The sequence below is a fragment of the Culex pipiens genome, chromosome 2 (genome assembly GCF_016801865.2).
Source record: "Culex pipiens pallens isolate TS chromosome 2, TS_CPP_V2, whole genome shotgun sequence".
NCBI classification, from domain to species: Eukaryota; Metazoa; Arthropoda; class Insecta; order Diptera; family Culicidae; genus Culex; species Culex pipiens.
In genome coordinates this window covers 175082953-175107374 of record NC_068938.1, presented here as the reverse complement: position 1 = coordinate 175107374, position 24422 = coordinate 175082953, and the positions used below count along the sequence as shown (strand labels likewise).

At 33.8% G+C, this 24422-nt stretch overlaps 3 protein-coding genes across 3 annotated transcripts; all 3 read right to left on the bottom strand.

Annotated features, from left to right (window-relative positions):
- Positions 1–1917: 1917 nt before the first annotated feature.
- LOC120418189 (uncharacterized) lies at positions 1918–7334 on the bottom strand. Its single transcript, XM_039580492.2, has 3 exons — positions 7000–7334; positions 6477–6899; positions 1918–4435 (listed from the first exon to the last, which is right to left on the bottom strand). Exons 2-3 carry the CDS (start codon positions 6660–6662, stop codon positions 4268–4270), a joined length of 354 nt encoding a protein of 117 aa, XP_039436426.1. The 5' UTR covers positions 6663–6899; positions 7000–7334; the 3' UTR covers positions 1918–4267.
- A 91-nt stretch (positions 7335–7425) lies between these two features.
- LOC120418188 (loricrin-like) lies at positions 7426–8219 on the bottom strand. Its single transcript, XM_039580490.2, has 2 exons — positions 7972–8219; positions 7426–7912 (listed from the first exon to the last, which is right to left on the bottom strand). The coding sequence occupies exons 1-2, from the start codon at positions 8122–8124 to the stop codon at positions 7544–7546; spliced, it is 522 nt and encodes a 173-aa protein (XP_039436424.1). The 5' UTR covers positions 8125–8219; the 3' UTR covers positions 7426–7543.
- Positions 8220–11784: 3565 nt separating this feature from the next.
- LOC120418206 (uncharacterized) lies at positions 11785–12469 on the bottom strand. Its single transcript, XM_039580515.2, has 2 exons — positions 12196–12469; positions 11785–12124 (listed from the first exon to the last, which is right to left on the bottom strand). Exons 1-2 carry the CDS (start codon positions 12385–12387, stop codon positions 11945–11947), a joined length of 372 nt encoding a protein of 123 aa, XP_039436449.1. The 5' UTR covers positions 12388–12469; the 3' UTR covers positions 11785–11944.
- Positions 12470–24422: the final 11953 nt, after the last annotated feature.

Genomic DNA, 24422 nt, shown 5'->3' with positions numbered 1-24422 from the left:
ATGAAGCAAATAAAGTTCTATAGGAAAATATCAAATTTTCTGTATTTTACGTAGTTTTGATAAAATTTTGTACTACTCAGTAAGAATCACACTCAGAATAATTCGGAAACTTGTCATTTAGATCATTTGAAACATTTTCATAAAATAAATCAATGATTTTATCATGAAGCAAATAAAGTTCTAAAGGAATGTATCAAATTTTCTGTATTTTACGTAGTTTTGGTAGAATTTTTCAGTATTCAGGAAGAATCACACTCAGAATAATTCGGAAACTTGTAATTTAGATCATTTGAAACATTTTCATAAAATAAATCAATGATTTTACCATGAAGCAAATAAAGTTCTAAAGGAAAGTATCAAACTTCCTGTATTTAACGTAGTTTTGGTAGAATTTTTTAGTATTCAGGAAGAATCACACTCAGAATAATTCGGAAACTTATAATTTAGATCATTTGAAACATTTTCATAAAATAAATCAATGATTTTATCATGAAGCAAATAAAGTTCTAAAGGAATGTATCAAATTTTCTGTATTTTACGTTGTTTTGGAAAAATTTTGTAGTACTCAGGAAGAATCACACTCAGAATAATTCGGAAACTTGTAATTAAGATCATTTGAAACATTTTCACAAACTAAATCAATGATTTTATCATGAAGCAAATAAAGTTCTAAAGGAAAGTATCAAATTTTCTGTATTTTACGTAGTTTTGGTAGAATTTTTTAGTATTCAGGAAGAATCACACTCAGAATAATTCGGAAACTTGTAATTTAGATCATTTGAAACATTTTCATAAAATAAATCAATGATTTTACCATGAAGCAAATAAAGTTCTAAAGGAAAGTATCAAATTTTCTGTATTTTACGTAGTTTTGGTAGAATTTTTTAGTATTCAGGAAGAATCACACTCAGAATAATTCGGAAACTTGTAATTTAGATCATTTGAAACATTTTCATAAAATAAATCATAATTTTATCATGAAGCAAATAAAGTTCTAAAGGAAAATATCAAATTTTCTGTATTTTACGTAGTTTTGGTAAAATTTTGTAGTACTCAGTAAGAATCACACTCAGAATAATTCGGAAACTTGTAATTTAGATCATTTGAAACATTTTCATAAAATAAATCAATGATTTTATCATGAAGCAAATAAAGTTCTAAAGGAATGTATCAAATTTTCTGTATTTTACGTAGTTTTGGTAAAATTTTGTAGTACTCAGTAAGAATCACACTCAGAATAATTCGGAAACTTGTAATTTAGATCATTTGAAACATTTTCATAAAATAAATCAATGATTTTATCATGAAGCAAATAAAGTTCTAAAGGAATGTATCAAATTTTCTGTATTTTACGTAGTTTTGGTAAAATTTTGTAGTATTCAGGAAAAAACACACTCAGAATGATTTGGAAACATATAATTTAGATCATTTGAAACATTTTCATAAAAAAATCAATGAAATCAATGATTTTACCATAAAGTTCTAGTCATAAAATGAGGCATTTTTATTTTTTCTGTAGTTTTACGTAGTTTTGTGATTTTTTTTTGTGAAAATAATGGAAATTTTAGAAGCTCATCATAATCCTGAGATCATAACGGAAATTTTGATATATAATTTTATGGGTTTTGCTAACAGTTTAGCAAAGTTATTGTGTTTTTGCAGCGTAGCAAAAATGTTCCCGCTTGAGTCGCTTTTCGGAAATACACGCGGAAAAAAAGTTGCTCCGACTAATTTAGTCGTAGTTATTAGAGGATTGATCAAATCGAGATCTGCAAAGTTCTAGGCTCATCTGGAGATCCGTACAAATCTCTGGAAAAAGGAATCATCCAGATTGGTTGAGTTTTGGCTGAGAACCAGCGAGTTGAAGTTAGCGTTCCAACTTTTTTTCCGCCTTGGACGGAGGAGTGTTAATGTAAAATTCAAAATGTTCTTCAATGATATTTTGATAAAGTGTCTCGTTTTCAAGTTATAGCAATTTTTAGGTAACTTTTTGAAAATAGTCGCAGTTTTTTTTGTTAAAATTGGTGCCCACTTTTGAAAAAAAAAAATATTTCTGGAAAACTGAGAAAATTCTCTATATTTTGCTTTTCGAACTTTGTTGATACGACCGTTGCTGAGATATTGCCATGCAAAGGTATTTTTTTTGTAGAAAATCACGAGGAATTGATTGGTGACGTTCCCATAAACGCCAAACGACGACAAGGGCCCATTTTGCCTCATATACCTCTTCTTTATGTATTATCTTTATCTTGAATTACCGTGGTTTACTAATTTTCTGAACCATTCAAAAAAAAATATTTTTAGAAATTGTAGCTCATGGTCACTGTTTTAAAAAATCGAAAAACTGCAAATATTTCGCTAAAATCAAACTTTCGGTGGCTATATCTTGAACAGAGCCCTTTATCAAAAAATCTGTAAAGTACTTTTAGATTGGAAATTCAATTTTACATAAAAAAAAATACGACAAATTTGTTTTTGGATGAAATTTCGATTTTTTTCTCCAAAAATCACTATTTTTTTCAAAAAATCATTACTCAGCGGAAGATTTATTGACTATGGCTCAAAAGTTGCGGATTTTTGTCCCCTAAAAAATATCAAAAAATCTAGAAAATCAAAAAAATACGTATTTTGGGAAATTGAGTTTTTGTGAAACAATAGTTGATTAAAAAATCTGCAATTTTTTTTTCCGTGTACCTATTTTTTCTCAATAGTCCTCAATAATACTTAAAACTTATCCAAAGACACCAAATTGATCAGAAAATTCACTCAAAAGTTACAGCTGTTTGAATATGAACGTACCATTTTTGTATGGACAGCTGCCAAAATTGTAAGGAGACTTGTATGGGTGAACCATTGACACAAAATAGCTGATTTGGTCATAGGGAAGGCCCCCACAAAGTTTGAGCCAAATAAAAAAATACAAATAAAATCCACTTCCGGTTTTGGTAGAGAATTGCTCATAAATATTTTTTGTATGGAGAGCTGTCAAATTTGTATGGAAAATTATATGGACAAACATATGACGCAAAATTTCAGCCGGATTGAGAAATACAAAAAAAAACATATTTCGTAGAGAATTGCTATGTTGTCAAAAGATAGAGCTCACTTTCTAAATCGTAGAAGATGGAGAACTCGGTTCTTTTTGGAGGGTCAGTCACTAAATTTTCAAAAACTTGAGCCGCTGGAAAAACGACCGAGATCGCTTATTTAAACATCGTCCTATTATGGCCACAGTTTTTAAAAATGGAAACAAGTTTCAAACAATAAAATGGGTAGCAAAGTGCTTTCAATCAAAAAGTCGAACCATACTGTTCCAGGAACACATTTTCCGAATCCCACCAAAAGCCAAGCGAGCCCCTGTCTATCCCTCGTCAACCAGCTCAACGTTCCCGCGTCACAAGCATTCCCATTTTTATTTCGATTACACACATCTAACAGTCACAGACAAGGGCATAATCTACGGCAACTGAGACAGAATTGTTTTTTCGTGGGTTATTTTTTTGCTGTTCACTAACATTCACACTAAACAACTAACAAAGGTGTTCCTTCGTCCTATTTTGTCTCTGCCCTGCTAGACGCTCGTATTATTATCCTATATTATTTCTGTTGTAGATATCTTCTGTATACGATACATATTATCCCTACCGGAAGGACAAGTGTGCGAGCAGGCGGAATAAATGGCGGATGACATATCGTGTCCCTTCTCGTCCTCGTCGTCTTTCTCGTTAAAGAGCTTCGGCGTCGGGAAGATTTGCGTCCTCATTTTCTAAACGAAACAGTGTTTCCTTTTCAGACTTTTTGCTAAACCTACTAAAATCGTGGCTTCTTTGTTTTGACGCCATAAAACACATTGTCCTAAAACATGGATAATGGGGATGCTTTGGGGATGAGGATGATTTGACGAAACGAAATTTACGCCGGTTTTAGACTTGGAGTGTGTGTGTGTGTGCGCCAACAGCAGTGGAGTGGCCAGATTTGCTCTTTTTAAAACTATCGGTGGTGTTTACAAAAAACGAGTTGTCGCTCTAAATTCAATTTGCTTGACCTGGTCGCCGTGGAAGTGTGTCTGATTGCTGTTCGTTACGCACTCTGTTTGTGTTGCTAAAGTACAAAAATCTGTTGAGCTCGATTCTATGATTGCGTGAGTGTGTTTGTGTGTGAATTTTAATGAGTGTGTGGTTTGACCTTTTGTTTTTTTTTTTGCAGAAGTATAGGCACTTTTATAAAAAATACTATGTGTGTCACATCGATTTGAGTTTACCCTAAATTACATCACCATACAATCGTCGCACTCACCCCCGGCGTCGTCCTCGCAGTTGCAGTCGCACATCCCGCAATCCGTCGGATCGCCGTCCGCGCCCTCGTACTCGCAGCACACGCAGCACGGTTCCTCGGCCTGCTCGATGGTCACCTCCGGCGTGGACAGCTGAAAGGTCTGGAATTTTGGGATTGAGTTAGGTTATCAGTGGTCTATCATCTATCACTGCTTTGCCGGTACTGTGCCTTCCGGTACAAATCAGAACAATTCCAAGCTCTAGGTGAGCTATTGATGAAGTACATCTACAACGGATGAGCTGCGTTGGGCAGCGAAGATTTTCGATGTCAAAAGACTAAACAAACTGTTTATTCGTTTCAATCTTTTCTAATTGTATCAATTTCCTTAGCAAATCTCTAAGGTTTTCTTATTGTAATTTTTTCTTCTATTGCCAAATCCTCTGTTAGAATATCCAATTACATCAAAATGAACAATGGTTGAAAGGAACTCTATTATGCTTTAATAAATACGTAATTGTGAACTGTTTATTTACTAATAAAAGCAATTAAAGTAATTGAATCTTGTCTCACTAGATTTTTTCTTTCAGAAAGTCAAAATTTTATGATTCAAAAACCAATATAAAAAAGATGCATTGCAGATGCACGTTGTAGGTTATGATGTTATGGTTATGAGTACACTTCAGAAAAAAAAATCACAGAAACTCGATTTTGACAAAACTTACCGCCCTATTTTTTTATCATTTTTGAAAGGTTTTTGAAAGTGGCAACTTTTGTTCTACATGGCGGACGTTGTTAGTTTTTCCAAGTTAAGAATATTTGAAAAAAATAGATTTTTTAAAGTTTTCGAAAAGCAATTGGAAAAAATCATTTTTGGGTGTAAAATTTAATGGGCAATCCAGATTTTGATAAGTTTATATAAAAGGCACTAATTTCTAATTTAAATTATTTTAAGGTTAAATTTTCAGATTTCTTTTAATAAATTTATAAAAAAAAAGTGCAGATTTTGGACCTACTGTGCAAAGCTCCAAATTATTCCGGCATGTTCTATTTTGGACCCAATTCAGGAAAGTGAAAATGAAATGAAAAATTGAAACGCGTTTTCGATTTTGCTCGGAAATCTAATCAAATATATCAATTTTGATTAGGTTAGTGTTCTTAAATGTTGAGAGGAGTTTTAGGAATGTTCAAATGTTCAGTCGAACAATCACAAAGAATAGTTTTTTTTAAATCGATTAAACCAATATAATGCTACCGCTTGGGTCCAATATAGGTGCTAGGTCCAATAAAGGGACATTTTACGGAAAACCCGAAATTTTGGCTTACAAATATAATTTTCAATCCTGTTTATTTATATTTCGAGGTTTTGAGTTGGTTTTCAGGGTATCACATAATGCTTTACACTTTGTTACAGATTTGGTACTGTGAAAAAGTTGCAAGATATCGATGGATTCATGAACATATGTTTTATACAGTGTTACGTCTTTTTCCGATTTGTGGTCCAAACAAAAAGTTCTTTCTCAGCAACCAGCAAATTCGTTGATGAAATTATACTAAATTTTTCAGGGGTTTCGAAAATATGTTTTGCTAAGGTGAAAGAGAACCTTCACATTTTTTAAAAATTTCAAAAAATGGAACATATTTAAAAAAAAATTCAACATGCCTAAAACTTAAAAAACGGTTCTTTTCACCTAAAATATTGATAAATCATGTTCGTTAGCAAATTTGATTTTGGTACTAAAGCCATTTTTTTAATTCATCTTAAAAAAAAAAATAATATAAATGTCAAATGCACTCAACCCCCGGTGGTTGGTCACTTTTTCGTTTGACACTTCTTTAGTTTGTACCCCGTTGGTTGGTCAAAGTCAAACTAAAAAGTGGCGAACTGTCACTTTTTACACGGCGCTCACGCACACTATCAAAACAAACGTTTGGTAGTGTGTGTGAACTCCGTGTAAAAGGGGTGTCAAACTAAAACGTGACCCCGTTCGTTTGACAACAGTTGGTGTAAAACCATCGGGGTTTGAGTGTAAAAATATCGATTTTTTATGTATTTACTTTTTTTATCAAGAATAATCTATTACATGAAAAATTACTAGTAGAAATAATAAAAATAGTTTTCTAATAAAAAAAATAATCCAAGATCCATGATTTAGTAAAAAAACAATAAAAAAGTGTTTTCATAAAACCCCAACATCACTCACCGGCTCGCTCGTAATCACCCCCTCCAGGTTGTTGGTCGCGACCGTCGAGGGCGCCCCGGGAAAGAGCATCTCCGGCGGAAACAGATAGGTGTCGCAAAAGTACGCACTGTGGGTGTTTTTGATGTGCTGCTTGAGCTTCTCCATCGAGGGCATCGGCGTATCACAGAGCGGACATTTAAAGTCCATTGTCGACGGGGGGCGGGGGAAATCCTGCTCGATGGTGATGGTGATTTCTCGCCGCGAAACTTCTCCAATAGTGGACCTTCTATTAATAGCGTCGTCCTGCTGCTGCCAGGATGCGACGAGATAACATCACGCTAAAACTTTTTCCTTCCGGTTTCAGCAAAAGCAGCAGCAGCACCAGCCCCACCACCAACACTTCATCGAATCAGCTGGGTCACAACGAATGGGCGTAAATCTGAACTGCAAATAACAAGCTTGTCAAACACAGACACACACGCACAGTCTGAGGAGGATAAGCACGCACGTGTGTCACGCACTCCCCCGCACGGATTGAACTCACCTTTTTTAAGCTGCGGTGGAAAGCACCATTTTCTACCATCGACACCACTGGCTGCTAAATATTTAGAAAAAATGTTAACCTTTTTATTACGCCTGCAGGTAGACAAAACTTGAGTCGAGAATGCACGTTCGAACGCAGATGTGAGTGTGATTGAAGCGAAGGATGCTGTGCGAAAAAGTGGACCCAGTCGCGAATGTCGAGCATAAATTGATGTCAGGACTTGGCTATGTTGCGCGGATGTGGCTAGCCGGTGAACTAGGGGTGGAAAAGCTTCTCGGGGTGGTTGAACAGGAGCAGCTTTCGAACATGGAGGTTGAGCTTTTTGCGTTGAAACGTTGCGCATGAAATGTTGCAAGAGCACGGAAAAACATCGCAAGCTTGAAGTCTATGAATATTAGGCACAGCATATCATGCGTCTCCATGATATTGTTATAAAAAAACGCATTTTATTCAAAATTTAAACGATTGTAAATACTGTAGATGTGGTTAAAAAATAACTCACTGAATAACACTTATACATTTTTCTTATTAACAAACCTGTTTATCAATCACAGGAACTAGATCCCCCTCCACCACAATCTCCACCTCCGGAATCACCCCCACAACCGCCTCCTCCAGAATCACCACCTCCTCCAGAATCGCAACCTCCTCCTCCACCTCCCGAATCCCACTTGCAGTCGTTATCGTTGGCGCCTCCATTGTCACCACTACTGCTAAACCAACCTCCACCACCCCCAAGCGGCTCCACGTGGTCCGATGAAGATGTTGTTGATGTTATTCCTCGCTGGTGGTCACTAGTGTACGCATCACCATCTTCATCGCTGCAACAGCCGTAACAACAACCGACATATTCATCGGGTGCATTTCGAGATGGTACGGATTGTTGCGCAAAACTAGTTGCATTGGCGGCGATCTAGAAGGAAGTTGAAAGTTACCCTAACTTGCTAGATGTGACTAATGTCATGGTTTTACCGGTTGAGAAGTGATTACCCCGTTCGCTGCGGGATCAATTGGGGTTTGGTTCAAATTCGAAGACGAATCAATGCAGCTTTTCATGTGATTTTTAATAATTTCCTCAGATTCGAAGCGTTCCCCACAAAGTGGGCATTTATAGTTCTCATCCATTTCTGATAAATTATAAATTCACTAACAAAAAAACGAAAAACAAAAAACGAGTAACAACAAAACAAAAGAAAACCTAAGTTTATGATGCGCACCACTCGGTGGGTTGTACACTACTGAATTGCTAGTGAGCTTTAACGTACCGGCAGAAGCGTGACACGCAAAACCAATACAACGCAAAAATAATGATGAGGCATGTGTTGCTGACTGCAGTAAAAATAAACACTCAGTGGTAAAAATATTTGTTTCATTGAATTTATCACAAAATATTTATACAAAGCTTAAATTTTTGCATGCATTAAATCAATGAAACTTTTTATATTAATGCCAGAAATTTTATCCAAGAAGAATGAAATTACTATAATTCTAATACATTTAATAACATTGTAAACATGTCCAATTTAAGCAAATTCGAAAAAAAATGCATTTTCACGATTTGAAGATTGCTTACTTTTATTCTGTAAGGTTACACGCAGGTTGTTCAGATAAAAAAAGTCATATCCATAAAAGGTAGTTGATCCAAAGAGTAGTTTTTCTGCACGTGTTGTACATCAACAAAAAGCTTTGAAAAATATAGTTTGAATTAAAGAGCCAATTGAAAAAAGTTAATTATGAAATGTGAAAATCTGTATCTTGACAAGGGATTTTTCCCAATGATTTCATAAAAAGATTAAACTTTAAAAAATAAATTCTTAAATTGTAAACATTTATAAATTCAAAAAAAAAATATTTTTGAAGACAATAATTTAAAAAAATCAAAAAATGAAAAAAATAATATTGAGAATTAAAAAATTGTTTCAAAATCCACCAATTCAAAGATTAAGAAAATCTAAGGCTTAGATAAAAATTAAAAAATCAAGAATTTCATAAAATTTTAAATAAAAAATTACAAAAGTAAACTAAGAAGATGTTTTTTTAAAAAGAATCAGAAATGAAAAAAAACTCAAATATTTAAAAATCACAAATTAAAAACTAAAAAATATTTATTTTATTTTAAAAGTTCAAAAATTGTATAGTTCGACAGTTCAAAGATAAAAAACAATAAAATAAAAATAACATGGTTCAAAAATTTAAAATCAGTTTAAATGAACTAATATAAAGCATTCAAAAATCAATCAATTTAAAAATTGAAAATACTTGTAAACATTTAAAATTCTAAAACAAACCAAAACAAACATTGAACTAAAAAAAAAAACAGAGAATAAAAAAAAATATGTTGGGAATTAAAAAAAATTCAAAATCCACAAATTCATAAATTTAGAAATCTAAGAATGAAAAATATAATCAATTTAAAAATCAAGAATTTCTGAATATTTCAAACATTTACAAAAAAAATTAAAAATATATTATTATTGCGAGATAATATCAAATTTCTCCTTCGCTGTGACCGACAGAAGGTCACAGCCGCCTACAAACGGTGTAAAAATCAGCAAGTTGAACTGAAATTCAGCGTTGAATTGGCTGTCAACTTGGTTTGTTTTGGATATTTTCCAAAAATCAGCAGAAAATTCAAGGCAACTTTGGACGACAGCCGAAAATTTTAAACTGTAGCTGTAATGCAGCCATTCTTCTTCGGTACTCCAATCATTGACGCCCGCGAAGACATTTTTTTCTAAAATGAATCAGAAATTCAAAACCTAAAAAAAACACAAAATAAAAATTCAAATAACATATTTTAATTTGAATTCTAAAAGTAAATAGTTGAACAGTTCATAAATAAATAAAAAATATAATAAAATTTCTAAAGCATTCAAAAATCTATCAATTAAAAAAATTAAAAATTTTAAATTTAAAATTCTAAGTCTTCGAAACATTTATGAACTCCAAAACAAAAAATGAACATTTTTTAAATACACAAATTCAAATTTTAAGAAAATCCAAGAGTAAAAAATCTAATAAATTAAAAATTTAAAATTTCCGAAAAATTCAAAAAAATACAGATACAATTAAAAAAAACTTAAGAAGAAAAAAATCAGAAGATATAAAAAATTCTAAAACTCTAAAATGTATAAATCATATAAACAAAAATGATAAAAAATAAAACAAATGTTCTAAAATTAAATAGTTTAAAAATCTAAAACAAAATATTTCAATAATAAAAAGTAGGTAAATTAAAACATAAAAAAGTCCAGCAATTAAAAAATTTAAATGATAAATCCATGAAAAAAATTAAAACTTCAAATAGGTAAGCAAATAAAAAATCGAAAATTCAAAAATCGGGAACCTTTCTAGAATTAATTTCCAAAATAATCTATGAGTTGTGGGTTTCCAATGCAGATAGGACATTTTAAAAATTTAATACAGATTAATAAATCCAAAAATTTAAAAATATAATTTAATATATGTTTTAAAGTAAATCAAAAAATTAAATATCTATCAATTCAAAAATTTAAAAAAATGTAGAAAATTATATTAGGATTAAAAAAATCTAATTCCATCAATTCAAAATTTAAGAAAATCTAAGAATGAAAAATTAAATAAATTTCAAATTGAAAAAATATGCAAATTTGGAATTCAATTTCAATTCAATTGTATAAACTTTATAAATTCAAAAAACATAAAAATTTAAAAAAAAACTAAAAATCAATTAGCATACAAATGAAATAAAAGATCAAAAAAATGCAAGCGTAACCATGAATGTTAACAAACAGGCTATCTCACTTGCTCAGTGTCAGTTGCCCGTTGAGTGTGAGTGAGATATGTTTAGGCCAAAATTAGCTACTTTGTCGATTATTTTACAAAAGAACTATTGAATAAACAACTAAACCAATACATGTATCTTATAGTTCACGTTTTCCCCTTTCTGAAACACCCCTGGTTTTTAAAATTTGATTGTTTCTACGCATATTTATAGCCATTTTAAAATTATATTTTCAGTTGGTTCTCATTCAAGTTTTTCCAACTTGCATGCAAGTCAAATTATGCTGGGATTTCAATAATAAAAATCAAAAATGCTTTGCAGAACGTTGAATAAGTTTGTCTCGGTAATCTAATTGATCATATTTCATGTAATTTTGTCTGCTTAATCCATTCCCATCATTGGATTTTTTTCAAAAAGGTCAGCTTTTTGAGTAAAAATTGAATTTTCGATGATTTTTTCAAAATAAAATCTATTTTATGCTAAAGTATGACTCAGAGATGACTAAATGTCGATGTCTCGTCAGTCTAATTGATCATTTTTAATGTATTTTTGTCTGCTGAATCCATTCCCATCATTAGATTTTTTTCAAAAAGGTCAGGTTTTGGAGTAAAAATTGAATTTTCGATGATTTTTTTCAAAATAAAATCTATTTTATGCTTAAGTATGACTTAGAGATGACTCGTCTCAGAGACAAAATCTTGTTGGACTGTGTTATACATTACGATCCACTGAAAAAGTGACGAGAATTCCGAAGAAAAACAAATTGTCTTTCAAAATGTAGAGTGTTGTAACGGCATTCTATTTCGTAAGAACATACCTAAAGCTTTCTTAAAAAGCCGATAAAAATGCTCTCAACCTTTACAAACAGTGCGTCAGAAAAAAACGTAAAACCTTTATCTTTTCACTTGAGTGTAGTATCCATATCACCGCAAGTTTTCACAGTTTTGTGTAGGAGGAATCTTCGGTACTGGTTCGGAATCAATGAAAAATATTTCACTTTTTATCGTTTCAGCTGTTGCAAAGCTTATTTAATTGAAATATTGCTCTTTGATGTCTAGCTATCGTACAAAATGATCTTAAATCTATGAAAAAACGTGGATTCAAATTTAATTATTCTACAAAAATTTATACTAGATTCATAAGCGTAAAATGTAACAAACTCTTCTGCAAGCCCTGCCGTTATCACATAATAACACACTCGCAGTCATCGCAAATATTGCAACACTGCCAACAATCACGCCAACACTCTCGACACCCTTCCGGTGCGAACACAGGTGCTGAGCGTCCTCCATCGGAACAACACGGCAAACATCCGCAGTTCCAACCGTTGTTCCGTTCCGCTGGGAACTCCGATGTGGGCGTCTAAAAAGGGCGTCAATCGATTAAATTTAAAAAAAAACCCCAATCCTAATAAATCAGCTGATCTGGCTTACCGGTTCCGTTCGGATGATCACCGGAATGGGTGAGTCCGCAATCAAGCCCACGGAATCGGGCTTGTCCGGATGTTCCGCAGCAAACTCCAGCACGACATCGCTTTCCATGTGATTTTCACCCAAATGTTCTTTGAGCTCGTCCTGTTTTTCGAAACAGGCCGTACAGAGTGGACACTTGAAGTTTTGCTCCATTTTCAGAGATGAAATCGGTGCTGTTTCGATTTTCCCACCAGATACTGCATTGTCGGAGGCAGCCACGCGACTGCTGCTGGTCCTGCGTTCTTTTGAGACGCAGCACGCGAGAATACGCCAGGGTGAGTGGTGCAATTTTGTATTTATCAACTAAATTTTTTTATTTTTCAATTTATATTAAATCAATTTTAACAGAAACATTATCATTAAAAAAAAGTTTAGAAAAATTTCAAAACAATAACCTCAAAATTGGCGAATGCTCAACGGCCCTTCGGCGCCACCAATACCAAACTAAATACAACACAAGTGCAAAAGTGAGTATGACTAACGAGGTGTAACCCAGCCACTTGGGCACTGGCAAGAAGCGCATTTGGTGGCACTTTACTAGTACCTATAGGTAATCATCTTTTTGACACAAAAAAATACATTAATATGTTGCATGCCTATTTTTATGATGTTTTCATTTTTTGCTGGTGTCAAACTGTCGGTTAAGAACAACTTTGATCCATCTAGCCCTTTTGCACGCTACTTTGAAGAAAAAAAAGCTCACTTGCCATTTTCAATGAGGCTTTGAAATTGTGGTTCAGAAGGAAAGAACCCTTCCGGTTAAAAGATGAGATAAGGTCATTATATTTTTTTTTCGAAATGTTTGGCCCTCGGTTCTGCACAAGGTAACCCAGTCAACTCTATCGGAATTCTGAAACGGAATTCAATTCGAATCGTTTACGTATTCCGTTTCAAACGCAACAACCGATTCCGTGTACGTATCGATTCGAATTGATGCTAAAAAACATTGTTGGCAAAAGTCCGGAAGATTGTAAAAAGGATGGTTCTTTTGCCTTCCTCACTGAGGTAAGGCTATAATCCTGCTCTAAAAATGAACTTTTTATCAAAAGCTCAAAGACCCACCTTCATGTATACATATCGACTCAGAATCGAAAACTGAACAAATGTCTGTGTGTGTGTATGTGTGTGTGTATGTGTGTGTGTATGTGTGTGTGTATGTATGTATGTGACCAAAATTCTCACTGAGTTTTCTCAGCACTGGCTGAACCGATTTTGATCAAACCGGTTGCATTCGACTTGGTTCATGGTCCCATACATCGCTATTGAATTGTTTGAAGTTTCGATAACTAGTTCAAAAGTTATGTATAAAAATGTGTTTTCACATATATCCGGATCTCATTTATATGCATGTAAACGATGTCCGGATCCATCATCCGACCCATCGTTGGTTAGGTAATCGAAAGACCTTTCCAACAAGTCCACAACATTGAAGATCTGGCAACCCTGTCTCGAGTTATGACCACTTAAGTGATATTTATGTACTTTTTTGAAGCCGGATCTCACTTAAATGTATGTAAACGTTGTCCGGATCCATCATTCGACCCATCGTTGGTTAGGTAATCGAGAGACCTTTCCAACAAGTCCACAACATTGAAGATCTGGCAACCCTGTCTCGAGTTATAACCACTTAAGTAAAATTTATGTACTTTTTTGAAGCCGGATCTCACTTAAATGTATGAAAACTATGTCCAGATCCATCATCCAACCCATCGTTGGTTAGGTGATCGAGAGACCTTTCCAACGAGTTCACATAATTGAAAATCTGGCAACCCTGTCTCGAGTTATGACCACTTAAGTGATATTTATGTACTTTTTTGAAGCCGGATCTCACTTAAATGTATGTAAACGTTGTCCGGATCCATCATTCGATCCATCGTTGGTTGGGTAATCGAGAGACCTTTCCAACAAGTCCACAACATTGAAGATCTGGCAACCCTGTCTCGAGTTATAACCACTTAAGTAAAATTTATGTACTTTTTTGAAGCCGGATCTCACTTAAATGTATGAAAACGATGTCCAGATCCATCATCTAACCCATCGTTGGTTAGGTGATCGAGAGACCTTTCCAACTAGTCCATAACATTGAAGATCTGGCAACCCTGTCTCGAGTTATAACCACTTAAGTGATATTTATGTACTTTTTTGAAGCCGGATCTCACTTAAATGTATGTAAACGTTGTCCGGATCCATCATTCGACCCATCGTTGGTAAGGTTATCAAGAGACCTTTCCAACAAGTCCACAACATTGAAGATCTGGCAACCCTGTCTCGAGTTATGACCACTTAAGTGATATTTATGTACTTTTTTGAAGCCGGATCTCACTTAAATGTATATAAACGTTGTCCGGATCCATCATTCGACCCATCGTTGGTAAGGTTATCAAGAGACCTTTCCAACAAGTCCACAACATTGAAGATCTGGCAACCCTGTCTCGAGTTATGACCACTTAAGTGATATTTATGTACTTTTTTGAAGCCGGATCTCACTTAAATGTATGTAAACGTTGTCCGGATCCATCATCCGACCCATCGTTGGTTGGGTAATCGAAAGACCTTTTCAATAAACTTTTCCATAAACAATTTTTCTGTTATAAATTCATTCTACTCACTTGCTGACACGTCTTAACTGCGAACGCTCTGTATCGTCGGAGGTTCTGTGCGTGGGATTTGTGGTGGTCGGAAACGCCCACAACGGGTTGTTCTTTTAGGATCTAACGCTTTGAAGTTGAATTTTAAATGTTGACAGAAAATCAACAAAGTTTGAAAAGCAACTGTTGCTACGATGCAACCGTAACACTTGAACTGAAACCGGAGAAAAATAATTTTCCCTTTGGAAACATCGAAAAGTAGTACCTGTGAATTGCCACCAGGTGCAATTTTGGCGTGGCGGTAGTGTCGCCAGCCCCAACAGGGGAGTGGCGTATCTATATATATTTAGTCTATGTCCGGATCCATCATTCGACCCATCGTTGGTTACACAGAAAAAAATATTTCTGTAAATTTACATTATTTATCATGTACCAAAAGGTATCATGATAAATGATGTATATTTCCATTAGATCCATTGGAAATTAACATTAGATTCATTGGAAATTTACATTAGTTTTGAAAATTTACATTTGTTTTGGAATTTACATTAGTTTTGGAATTTACATTATTTCAAATCAACTAATTCTGATTGGCCAATGGGAATGAGAAGCTCGACTTGGATTGCAGTAGGAAAAGGGTGTGGCCTATGTTCTATTTTAAAATTATTGAAGCGGGCAGCAAAAGGAAATTCTGATTCTAAAAAGTTGTTTCACAGGTAGGGGACGCTTTCTCGTCGACGGCCAAGTGGAATAACGCTGGACTGGAATCGAACAGACGACGGGTAGGATGCTCGGTGTTACTGCTGCTACCCGCTGCCTACTGAGCCATCTTCGCATTTTATAATCGAACGGCTAAAGCATCAACTTGTTCAGGTCGAGGCACAGGCAGTGAGCCAGCGAAGTATGAGAGCGATAGAAAGAGAACCAAACATAACTATTTTTAGATCGGGTAGTTTTGAAGTGAACGTTTGGCAGAAATACATTGGATATATGATTTACATTAAATAGGAATTTACAGGAAGCCGAACGCGGGTAGAAATTCATCAGATTTGAGTTTCCATGCTCAACGTTTCCATTAGATTCATGATTTACATTAGATTTAGATTTACATCGGAGTAATTTCCATTATTTTTTGCTCATTACATCATATTTCAACATTACATAGAGTGAGTTTACATAAGAAGCAGCAATTACGTGCTGTGTAAATTTACATATTTTTTTCTGTGTAGGTAATCGAGAGACCTTTCCAACAAGTCCACAACATTGAAGATCTGGCAACCCTGTCTCGAGTTATGACCATTTAAGTGATATTTATGTACTTTTTTGAAGCCGGATCTCACTTAAATGTATGAAAACGATGTCCGGATCCATCATCCGACCCATCGTTGGTTAGGTAATCGAGAGACCTTTCCAACGAGTCCACAACATTGATTATCTGGCAACCATGTTTCGAGTGATGACCACTTAAGTTATATCTGTGTACTTATTTTTCTGGATCTAAAAAAAAATAGCTAGCAAACCACTTATATTCAAAATGAGGAAGGCATCAACCACATAGGTGGATTAAGTTAGTTTTTTAAAGAAAACCTGTTATTACATTTTAGAAAGTTATTTAAAAGACCTTTCCAATGAGCGTATAACATCGAAGATTTGATAACCCTAGCAATAGTTATGAGCACTTAAATGTTATTTATACACTTTTTTTAAAAAGATAAAAATATTTTTTATGTTTATCATGTAACAAATCTTCAGCTTTTGATTTTTGTTATTTTTTTAATAAAATTTCAAAATCGGGCTTCGTCATGCACACGGGATATGTCTTGAGAGTCTTCACCCGAAATTTCAGCCGTCTCATCTCAAGATATCGTGGCACCCGTAAATCAACTCGATGTTTTGAGAAAAACGCTCACAAAGTTTGACACTTCGCTTTACGCATGGCAAAAATTTTAAGCTTAAATCGTCTCTTACTCAGTTTAATCATGAAATATCATAATGAAACATTCAGGAGTGTTTGAAATCATCATTTTAGTGGATTTAATAAATTATCTGTAATATGACATTTTGTGATATTCTACATGTATGTAACGCCTTAAAAAGATGTCCGGGTCCATCATGCGACCAGTCGTCAGTTAGGTAATTGAAAGACCTTTTAAGTGAGCCTTAAACATCGAAGATCGGATAACCCTATCTTAGTTAAGAGCACTGAAGTCTTAATTTTAATACTCAATTCGACTTATAGTCTGATCACGAAGTAAACCAGTTTTGGCAGATGAGCAATTCTCCACGAAATCGGTCTTTTTTTTTTAATTTTAATTTTTGTATTTTTTAATCCGACTGAATCTTTTTTGGTGCCTTCGGTATGCCCAAAGAAGCCATTTTGCATCATTAAATTCTCCATATAATTTTCCATACAAATTTGGCAGCTGTCCATACAAAAATGATATATGAAAATTCAAAAATCTGTATCTTTTGAAGGAATTTTTTGATCGATTTGGTGTCTTCGGCAAAGTTGTAGGTATGGATAATGACTACACTGAAAAAAATGATACACGGTAAAAAAAATTTGGTGATTTTTTATTTAACTTTTTGTCACTAAAACTTGATTTGCAAAAAACACTTTTTTTTATATGTTTTAGAGGTGATGCCAACTTTTCAAAAAATTTCAAGTTGTGCAAAAAATCTTTGACCGAAGTATGAATTTTTTAATCAATACTGATTTTTTCAAAAAATCGAAATATCGGTCGTAAAAAATTTTCAACTTCATTTTTCGATGTTAAATCAAATTTGCTATCAAAAAGTATTTTAGTTAAATTATGATAAAGTGCACCGTTTTCAAGTTAAATCCATTTTTAGGTGACTTTATTGAAAATAATCGCAGTTTTTCATTTTTGAAAATTAGTGCACATGTTTGCCCACTTTTTATTTTTTTTTGAAAAGCTGAGAAAATTCTCTATATTTTGCTTTTTTGGACTTTGTTGAAACGACCCTTAGTTGCTGAGATATTGCCATGCAAAGGTTTGTATGGAAAATTATATGGAGAATTTAATGATGCAAAATGGCTTCTTTGGGCATACCGAAGGCACCAAAAAAGTTTCAGTCGGATTAAAAAATACAAAAAAAAAATGGAATGACCGAAATCTGAGAGAACTGCTCAGGTATGTTAATGTAACGATCCATTTACGCAGTTGTTCCAATTGCTGTATTTGGATGCTCCAAGTAAATCCGTCTTTTCTTTTTTTTTTAAGAAAGGTATTTGAAATAATTTTCCGATGGTCCTAAAAGACAATCCTATCAAAGAGTAACGAAGCTTTAATTATTAACCATTTTTCACGATGCTCAAAATACCGTTATTATGAAAAAAAAATGCATTACGAGATTTTGGTGTCTATCGATTCCTTACACCATAAATCACCTCTAAGCAAAAAATGAAAACATTCGCTGATGTAGTTTTCGAGATACAGCCCTTTTAAGATTTTCAATAAGAAAACCATAACAATCTATACAATTTCGGCATTTCAAAGAATATGCATTTCAAGATAATGACGAATTTTGCTTCATATGACTATCAAGTAATTCTGGGCAAAGTTTCAGAAGGTTTGCTGATGTAGTTCTCGAGATACAGCCATTTATTTTATTTCCGACTTTTTCTCAGAAAATCTGTAAAATCAATACAATTTCAGCACTTCAAAGAATATGCATTTCGAGATAATGATGATTTTTGCTTGATATGACAGTCAAGCGTCTCTGGGCAAAGTTTCAGAAGGTTTGCTGATGTAGTTCTCGAGATACAGCCATTTTAAAATGTTATTTCCGACTTTTTCTAAAAAAATCTATAAAATCAATACAATTTCAGCATTTCAAAGAATAAGCATTTCAAGATAATGACTGACCTTTTGAAACTTGGCCTAGAAATACATGACAGTCATATAAAGCAAAATCAATCATTATCTTGAAATGCATATTCTTTGAAATGCTGAAATTGTATCGATTTTATAGATATTCATAGAAAAGTCGGAAATAACATATTAAAATGGCTGTAGCTCGACAACTACATCAGCAAACCTTCTGAAACTTTGCCCAGAGATACTTGACAGTCACATGAAGCAAAATTCATCATTATCTCGAAATGCATATTCTTTGAAATGCTGAAATTGTATTGATTCTATAGATTTTCTTAGAAAAAGTCGGAAATAACATCTTAAAAGGGTTGTATCTCGAAAACTACATCAGCGAATATTTTCATTTTTTGCTCAGAGGTGCGTTATGGTGTAAGGACTCGATAGACACCAAAATCTCGGACTGCATTTTTTTCATAATAACGGTATTTTGAGCACCGTGTTTTTAGGTCGAATGATGCTGTTCTGGGTAAATTTTATCGCTTGAGTGCGATTTTGTGACAAGTCTGTTGTAAGAGGATACGACGTGCAACAAGGTAGTACACAAGCGACGATGTATTATATAATTGTGTGATAGGCACCAACCACCTAAAGTTGGATTAAGTAACGTTTTGATATAGCTCTAAGGTATCCCATTTAAAAAAGAGAAAACTTTGTAAAATAAATTCTAGATTCTAGATAGTTAACAATTGATTGCTTAATTTTCAACCATAAAAATATGTGTCATAATTAATATTTTCCCTCCTGACTTTTACCATTTAAATACATAAGCATAACAAACAAATTAAAAAAAACTATTCCTTAAACAAAAAATTTGATTTGCCGATTTACATGTATGTAACCTCTTAAAATATAGGAAATGTTAGTAAAAACACAGCCAAAATTGACCCTTAAAAAATACATTTTTTTAAATATTGGCAAAGTCACATAATACAATTAAAACTTTCAACCCTAAAATTTTCTAAAATTTGAAGAATTCTTCTTTCCAATGCTTTTTAAACATCAAAAATAGGTTGAAAAATGATTTTTGGCGATTTTTTTAAAAGAAGCCCGTCTAAAGGCGTGGTTGGGTTGTAGAGGGCTAATCACCAAAAAAGTGGCAACATTAACTATAAAAGTATATCAGTAAATTCTTCCTAATCAGATATGAGCGCACGTGACCATCGTCGTTCACGATAACTCATTCCACTTGAACCCAATTTATTGTTGTTATTTGATTTATTGGATCCAACGACAAAACATAAACTTTTTACTCAATTCCACTCGACTCCACCGACAAGTGGTTGACCTCCGATGCGAGCAGTCAGGTATACTATTTCTTCTGGTAGTAGGTATGTAAAGTAGAACTTCACGTGAGGTAAACGCACCTCAAGCTATAAATCGTTTCTTCGCCTCACAGGGGGAAACGCAATCGAATGTAGGCCGCGTAAAGTTCAAATGTTGCAAGGAAATGCGTTCGCAGCGCCTTGTTAGTGCATGATGTTCGTCGGGAAGGGTGAAATTTTTATCCGGGAAAACTTGTCTAATTTATTTAATTTAACGGTATGCGAAACCGCACGCCCGCGCTGATGATCTATGACCGATCGCATCGCATCCATCATCGAGCATGTTTTCTTCGGTCCGAGGAGTACAAGCTCGCCGCGGGTGCGAGATGGAATGTGATGTGAGACGTTCTCAGTCTTAGTTGCTCAGTGTTGAATTAAGGGAGTTTCCACAACGAAAGCGTAATATTCATTCATGGTTTTCGTTTTGGGGGTTTCCCTCTAGTCGGGCCCTGGTACACGTCCCGGTTTTAGCTGTGTTTAGCCGTTGGGTTTGGTGGTAATGGTGAATTGGCGAATCAAAACACACTCGAATGGTTTAGGGGAGAGCAGCTTATATTGAGGTTAAGTAAAGTGTTCTGTTCACGTAGTTTTATAGTTAAGATCTAGATCTAGTTTTATCTACACCCAAAATTAATGAACGAGGGGATAGTCCTCACGAAAAGAAACGTGAGGAAAGTTCTATTTTGCGAGAGTACAGTCCTCTCGCGCGTTCATTCGTTCATTGGAACAGTTCATTCTATTGAGTGGCTTATATGGACAAATGACCGCCACTTTGTCACCGAACCATGGTGGCCCATACGGCAAAGGCGTGGTTCAATATGCCAAAGGTCTTGGGTTCGGGTCTCGGTACCGGTACTTTTTTTTGAAGATGAACCCATGAGTAAAGTACTCTCGGTAATTTCGGGATTTATTCTCTCAGTCCGCGCACAGTACCAATTTACTACCGAATCGTGCTCTTTATCCTCTCGTATGCCGATGTCCAGTTCTGGGTGTAGATTATGTACCTGATATTTTTTCCAAAATGAATAATTTTAACGTCATCAATGAGACACGGGGAACAATGATAAAATGTCTCTCATAAGTCGTAGTTTCAACCAAACAGGCTCATACTTGCAGGAAAGGTATATCTATTGGATACACGTCTGGATACACGTCATAACTAATTATGGACGCTCCCTTAAAAAGTTATTCATAAATGTTTGATTCTGGGATGTAAAAGTAAATTATGGGCAAAAATTACTTTACCGCTTGTAGGCTGCCATAAACACCAAAACTAACATTCCTTCGGATTTCTTTCGATGTTCTATAAGGAATGAGTTGGGCTACAATGTCCTTTCATTAGGTTTGACCAAAATTAAGAATATACCCAGAATCTAGGGCTGTCTCATTGTTCCTCACTCGTTTCAGCCCATGGGTAACAATAAGGCACTTGGGGGTTTCCTCATTAAACTTTTCAAAATCAATGTAAATCTTTCAAAATTAAAATTGAAAATGATGTTTGGCATATTTATTGAGTTTTAATCTATTTAACCAAAAATAAAAAGTTATTTGATATAAATTTAAGGATTTTACAAAATTGAGATACTTTTTAGTATAACTTTTGTTAATCATAGTTTCATGTTGGCAAAATTGCTCTAAAATGTTCAGTGGCATAACTCTGGCTGTAAAGGTCGGCTCGATTTCATATTTTGGTCAATGTAAGAATACTTTAAATGAAAGAAAATGCAACAAAAAGCTCAATAAAACATGCTGATGAAAAATATACGAAAATCGTTGATAGTAGGTAAGTCTCATCGATGACTACCCTATCCTAAATTAGTTTTTTACATAGAAAAACACATCAGAGTAATTCTGTAAAAGATTGTCCATCGATCCTTATGTCCAACAGCCATTCCATACAAAAGTTCTGTTTGACAAATTTGACATTCTATCCAATTTTATAAATAGTGTTCCTTCTCATCCATCCCTTAAAAAATATAATAGAGACGTTGAGGAAATTCTCTACATTTTTTAACTTTATTGATCAGACATTTGGTTGATAGATATGCCCTGGCAAAAGTGAAAATTATGATAAAATAGAATTTATAAGTGATATTCAACCAGCCTTATTTTTTCATCGACGATTTTTTGGAAATTTTGCTCCGATTTTCAATGTAAAAAAATTAAACCTTTGTAAAAATAAAATATTTTCAGATTTTAAAATCCTCGACTAACATTTCAGAAAGGCTAAATCATGCGTTTTAAGTAATTTCACAAAATTTTCATTTGTAAACAATGAAAAGCGGAACAAAAATTTCCAAAATATCGTCGATTAAAACATGAAGACTCAATAACATTGAATAACACATAGAAATTATTTTTTTTTCCTACTTTTCAGCTTTGCCGGGCCATATCGAAAAAATATGGGTAGCACTTAGAATTATGTATTTCAAAAGAACTTTTTGATTGCGAATTTTAATGTAAACACACAAAAATGATTTTTGGACATTTCGTGAACGATTGTAAACATACATTTTTAGTGTTTTTTGCGATCAAATTTCTATTTTTTTAAATTTTATCTTAAAAGAACAATTTTAACGCAACTTTTTCATAGGACGTAATATTGAGCATTTGAGTATATTTCATTAGTGAATTCGGATTCGCTAGTTCGAAGGCAGTTCCATTCGAATTAATGAATCCACTCTGTTTTTGAAAAGTCTTGTTATTTTTCATTAAAAACCCTACCAATCACTTTTCTTTTGCATCGTGGCGAGTTAAAATTGGTTCCGCCATTCCGGAGATATGATTTTTTGAAAAATGTTTTTTTTTTTAGAAAATCTGCAAACAAACATTTTTTTGACGACTCTATTTTGGATAGGACCACCCTAATCGCTGAACAAAAAATACTGTTCCAATTATTTTGACCAAGAAACTCCACTGCCAAATTTGAGCCAAATCGGAGCACTTTAGATCTGGATCCGGCTTGTACGACGAGGTATCGTTGTAGAATAATATTTTTAAATAGCTGAACAACTCTCTACGAAATCGGCCGATTTCGACCATTTTTATTTTTTGTATATTTTGATTTGGTTCAAACTTTGTGGGGGCCTTCCCTATGACCAAATAAGCTATTTTTCGTCATTGGTTCACCCATACAAGTCTCCATACAATTTTGGCTGCTGTCCATACAAAAATGGTATGTTAATATTAAAACAGCTGTTACTTTTGAGTGAATTTTCTGATCAATTTGGTGTCTTCGGCAAAGTTGTAGGTATTGTTGAGGACTTTTGAAAAAAATAGGTACACGGAAAAAAATTGCAGATTTTTTAAGCAACTTTTTTTTCACTAAAACTCAATTTCAAAAAATACGTATTTTTTGATTTTCGAGATTTTTTGATATGTTTTAGGGGACAAAAATCCGCAACTTTTGAGCCATAGAGAAACATGGTCAAAAAATCTGCCACCAAGTTAAGAATTTTTGAAAAAATAGTGATTTTTGGAAAAAATCGAAGTTTCATGCAAAAACAAATTTGACATTATTTTTTAATGCAAAATTGAATTTGCAATCGAAAAGTACTTTACAGATTTTTTGATAAAGGGCTCCGTTTTCAAGATATAGCCACCGAAAGTTTGATTTTAGCGAAATATTTGCTGTTTTTCGATTTTTAAAAATAGTGACCATGAGTGACCATTTCTAAAAATATATTTTTTGAAAAGTTCAGAAAATTTGCTATAAAATTGTCTAAGAGACATTGAAGATTGGACCTCGGGTTGCTGAGATACAGCGGATTAAACAAAAAGAAACACAAACATTTTTAAAAATCGAAAAACTGTAAATATTTCGCTAAAATCAAACTTTTGGTGGCTATATCTTGAAAACGGAGCCCGTTATCAAAAAATCTGTAAAGTGCTTTTCAATTGCAAATTCAATTTTGCATTAAAAAATAATGTCAAATTAGTTTTTGCATAAAACTTCGATTTTTTTCCAAAAATCACTATTTTTTCAAAAATTCATAACTCGGCGGCAGATTTTTTGACCATGTTTCTCTATGGCTCAAAAATTGCGGATTTTTGTCCCCTAAAACATATAAAAAAATCTCGAAAATCAAAAAATACGTATTTTTTGAAATTGAGTTTTAGTGAAAAAAAAGATGATTAAAAAATCTGCAAATTTTTTTTCCGTGTACCTATTTTTTTTTTTTCAAATGTACCGGCTCCGTGGCTTAATGGTTACGGCTTCTGCCTCACAAGCAGAAGGTTCAGGGATCAAATCCCGGCCGGTACCTTTGAAATTTGGAATCAGGAATTTGAACTTTGAATATGAACAAAAACGAAAATGAATCAGGTGGGATTCGAACTCACACCTCTGGATTGGTGGTCTGGGACGCTAAGCAGTCGGC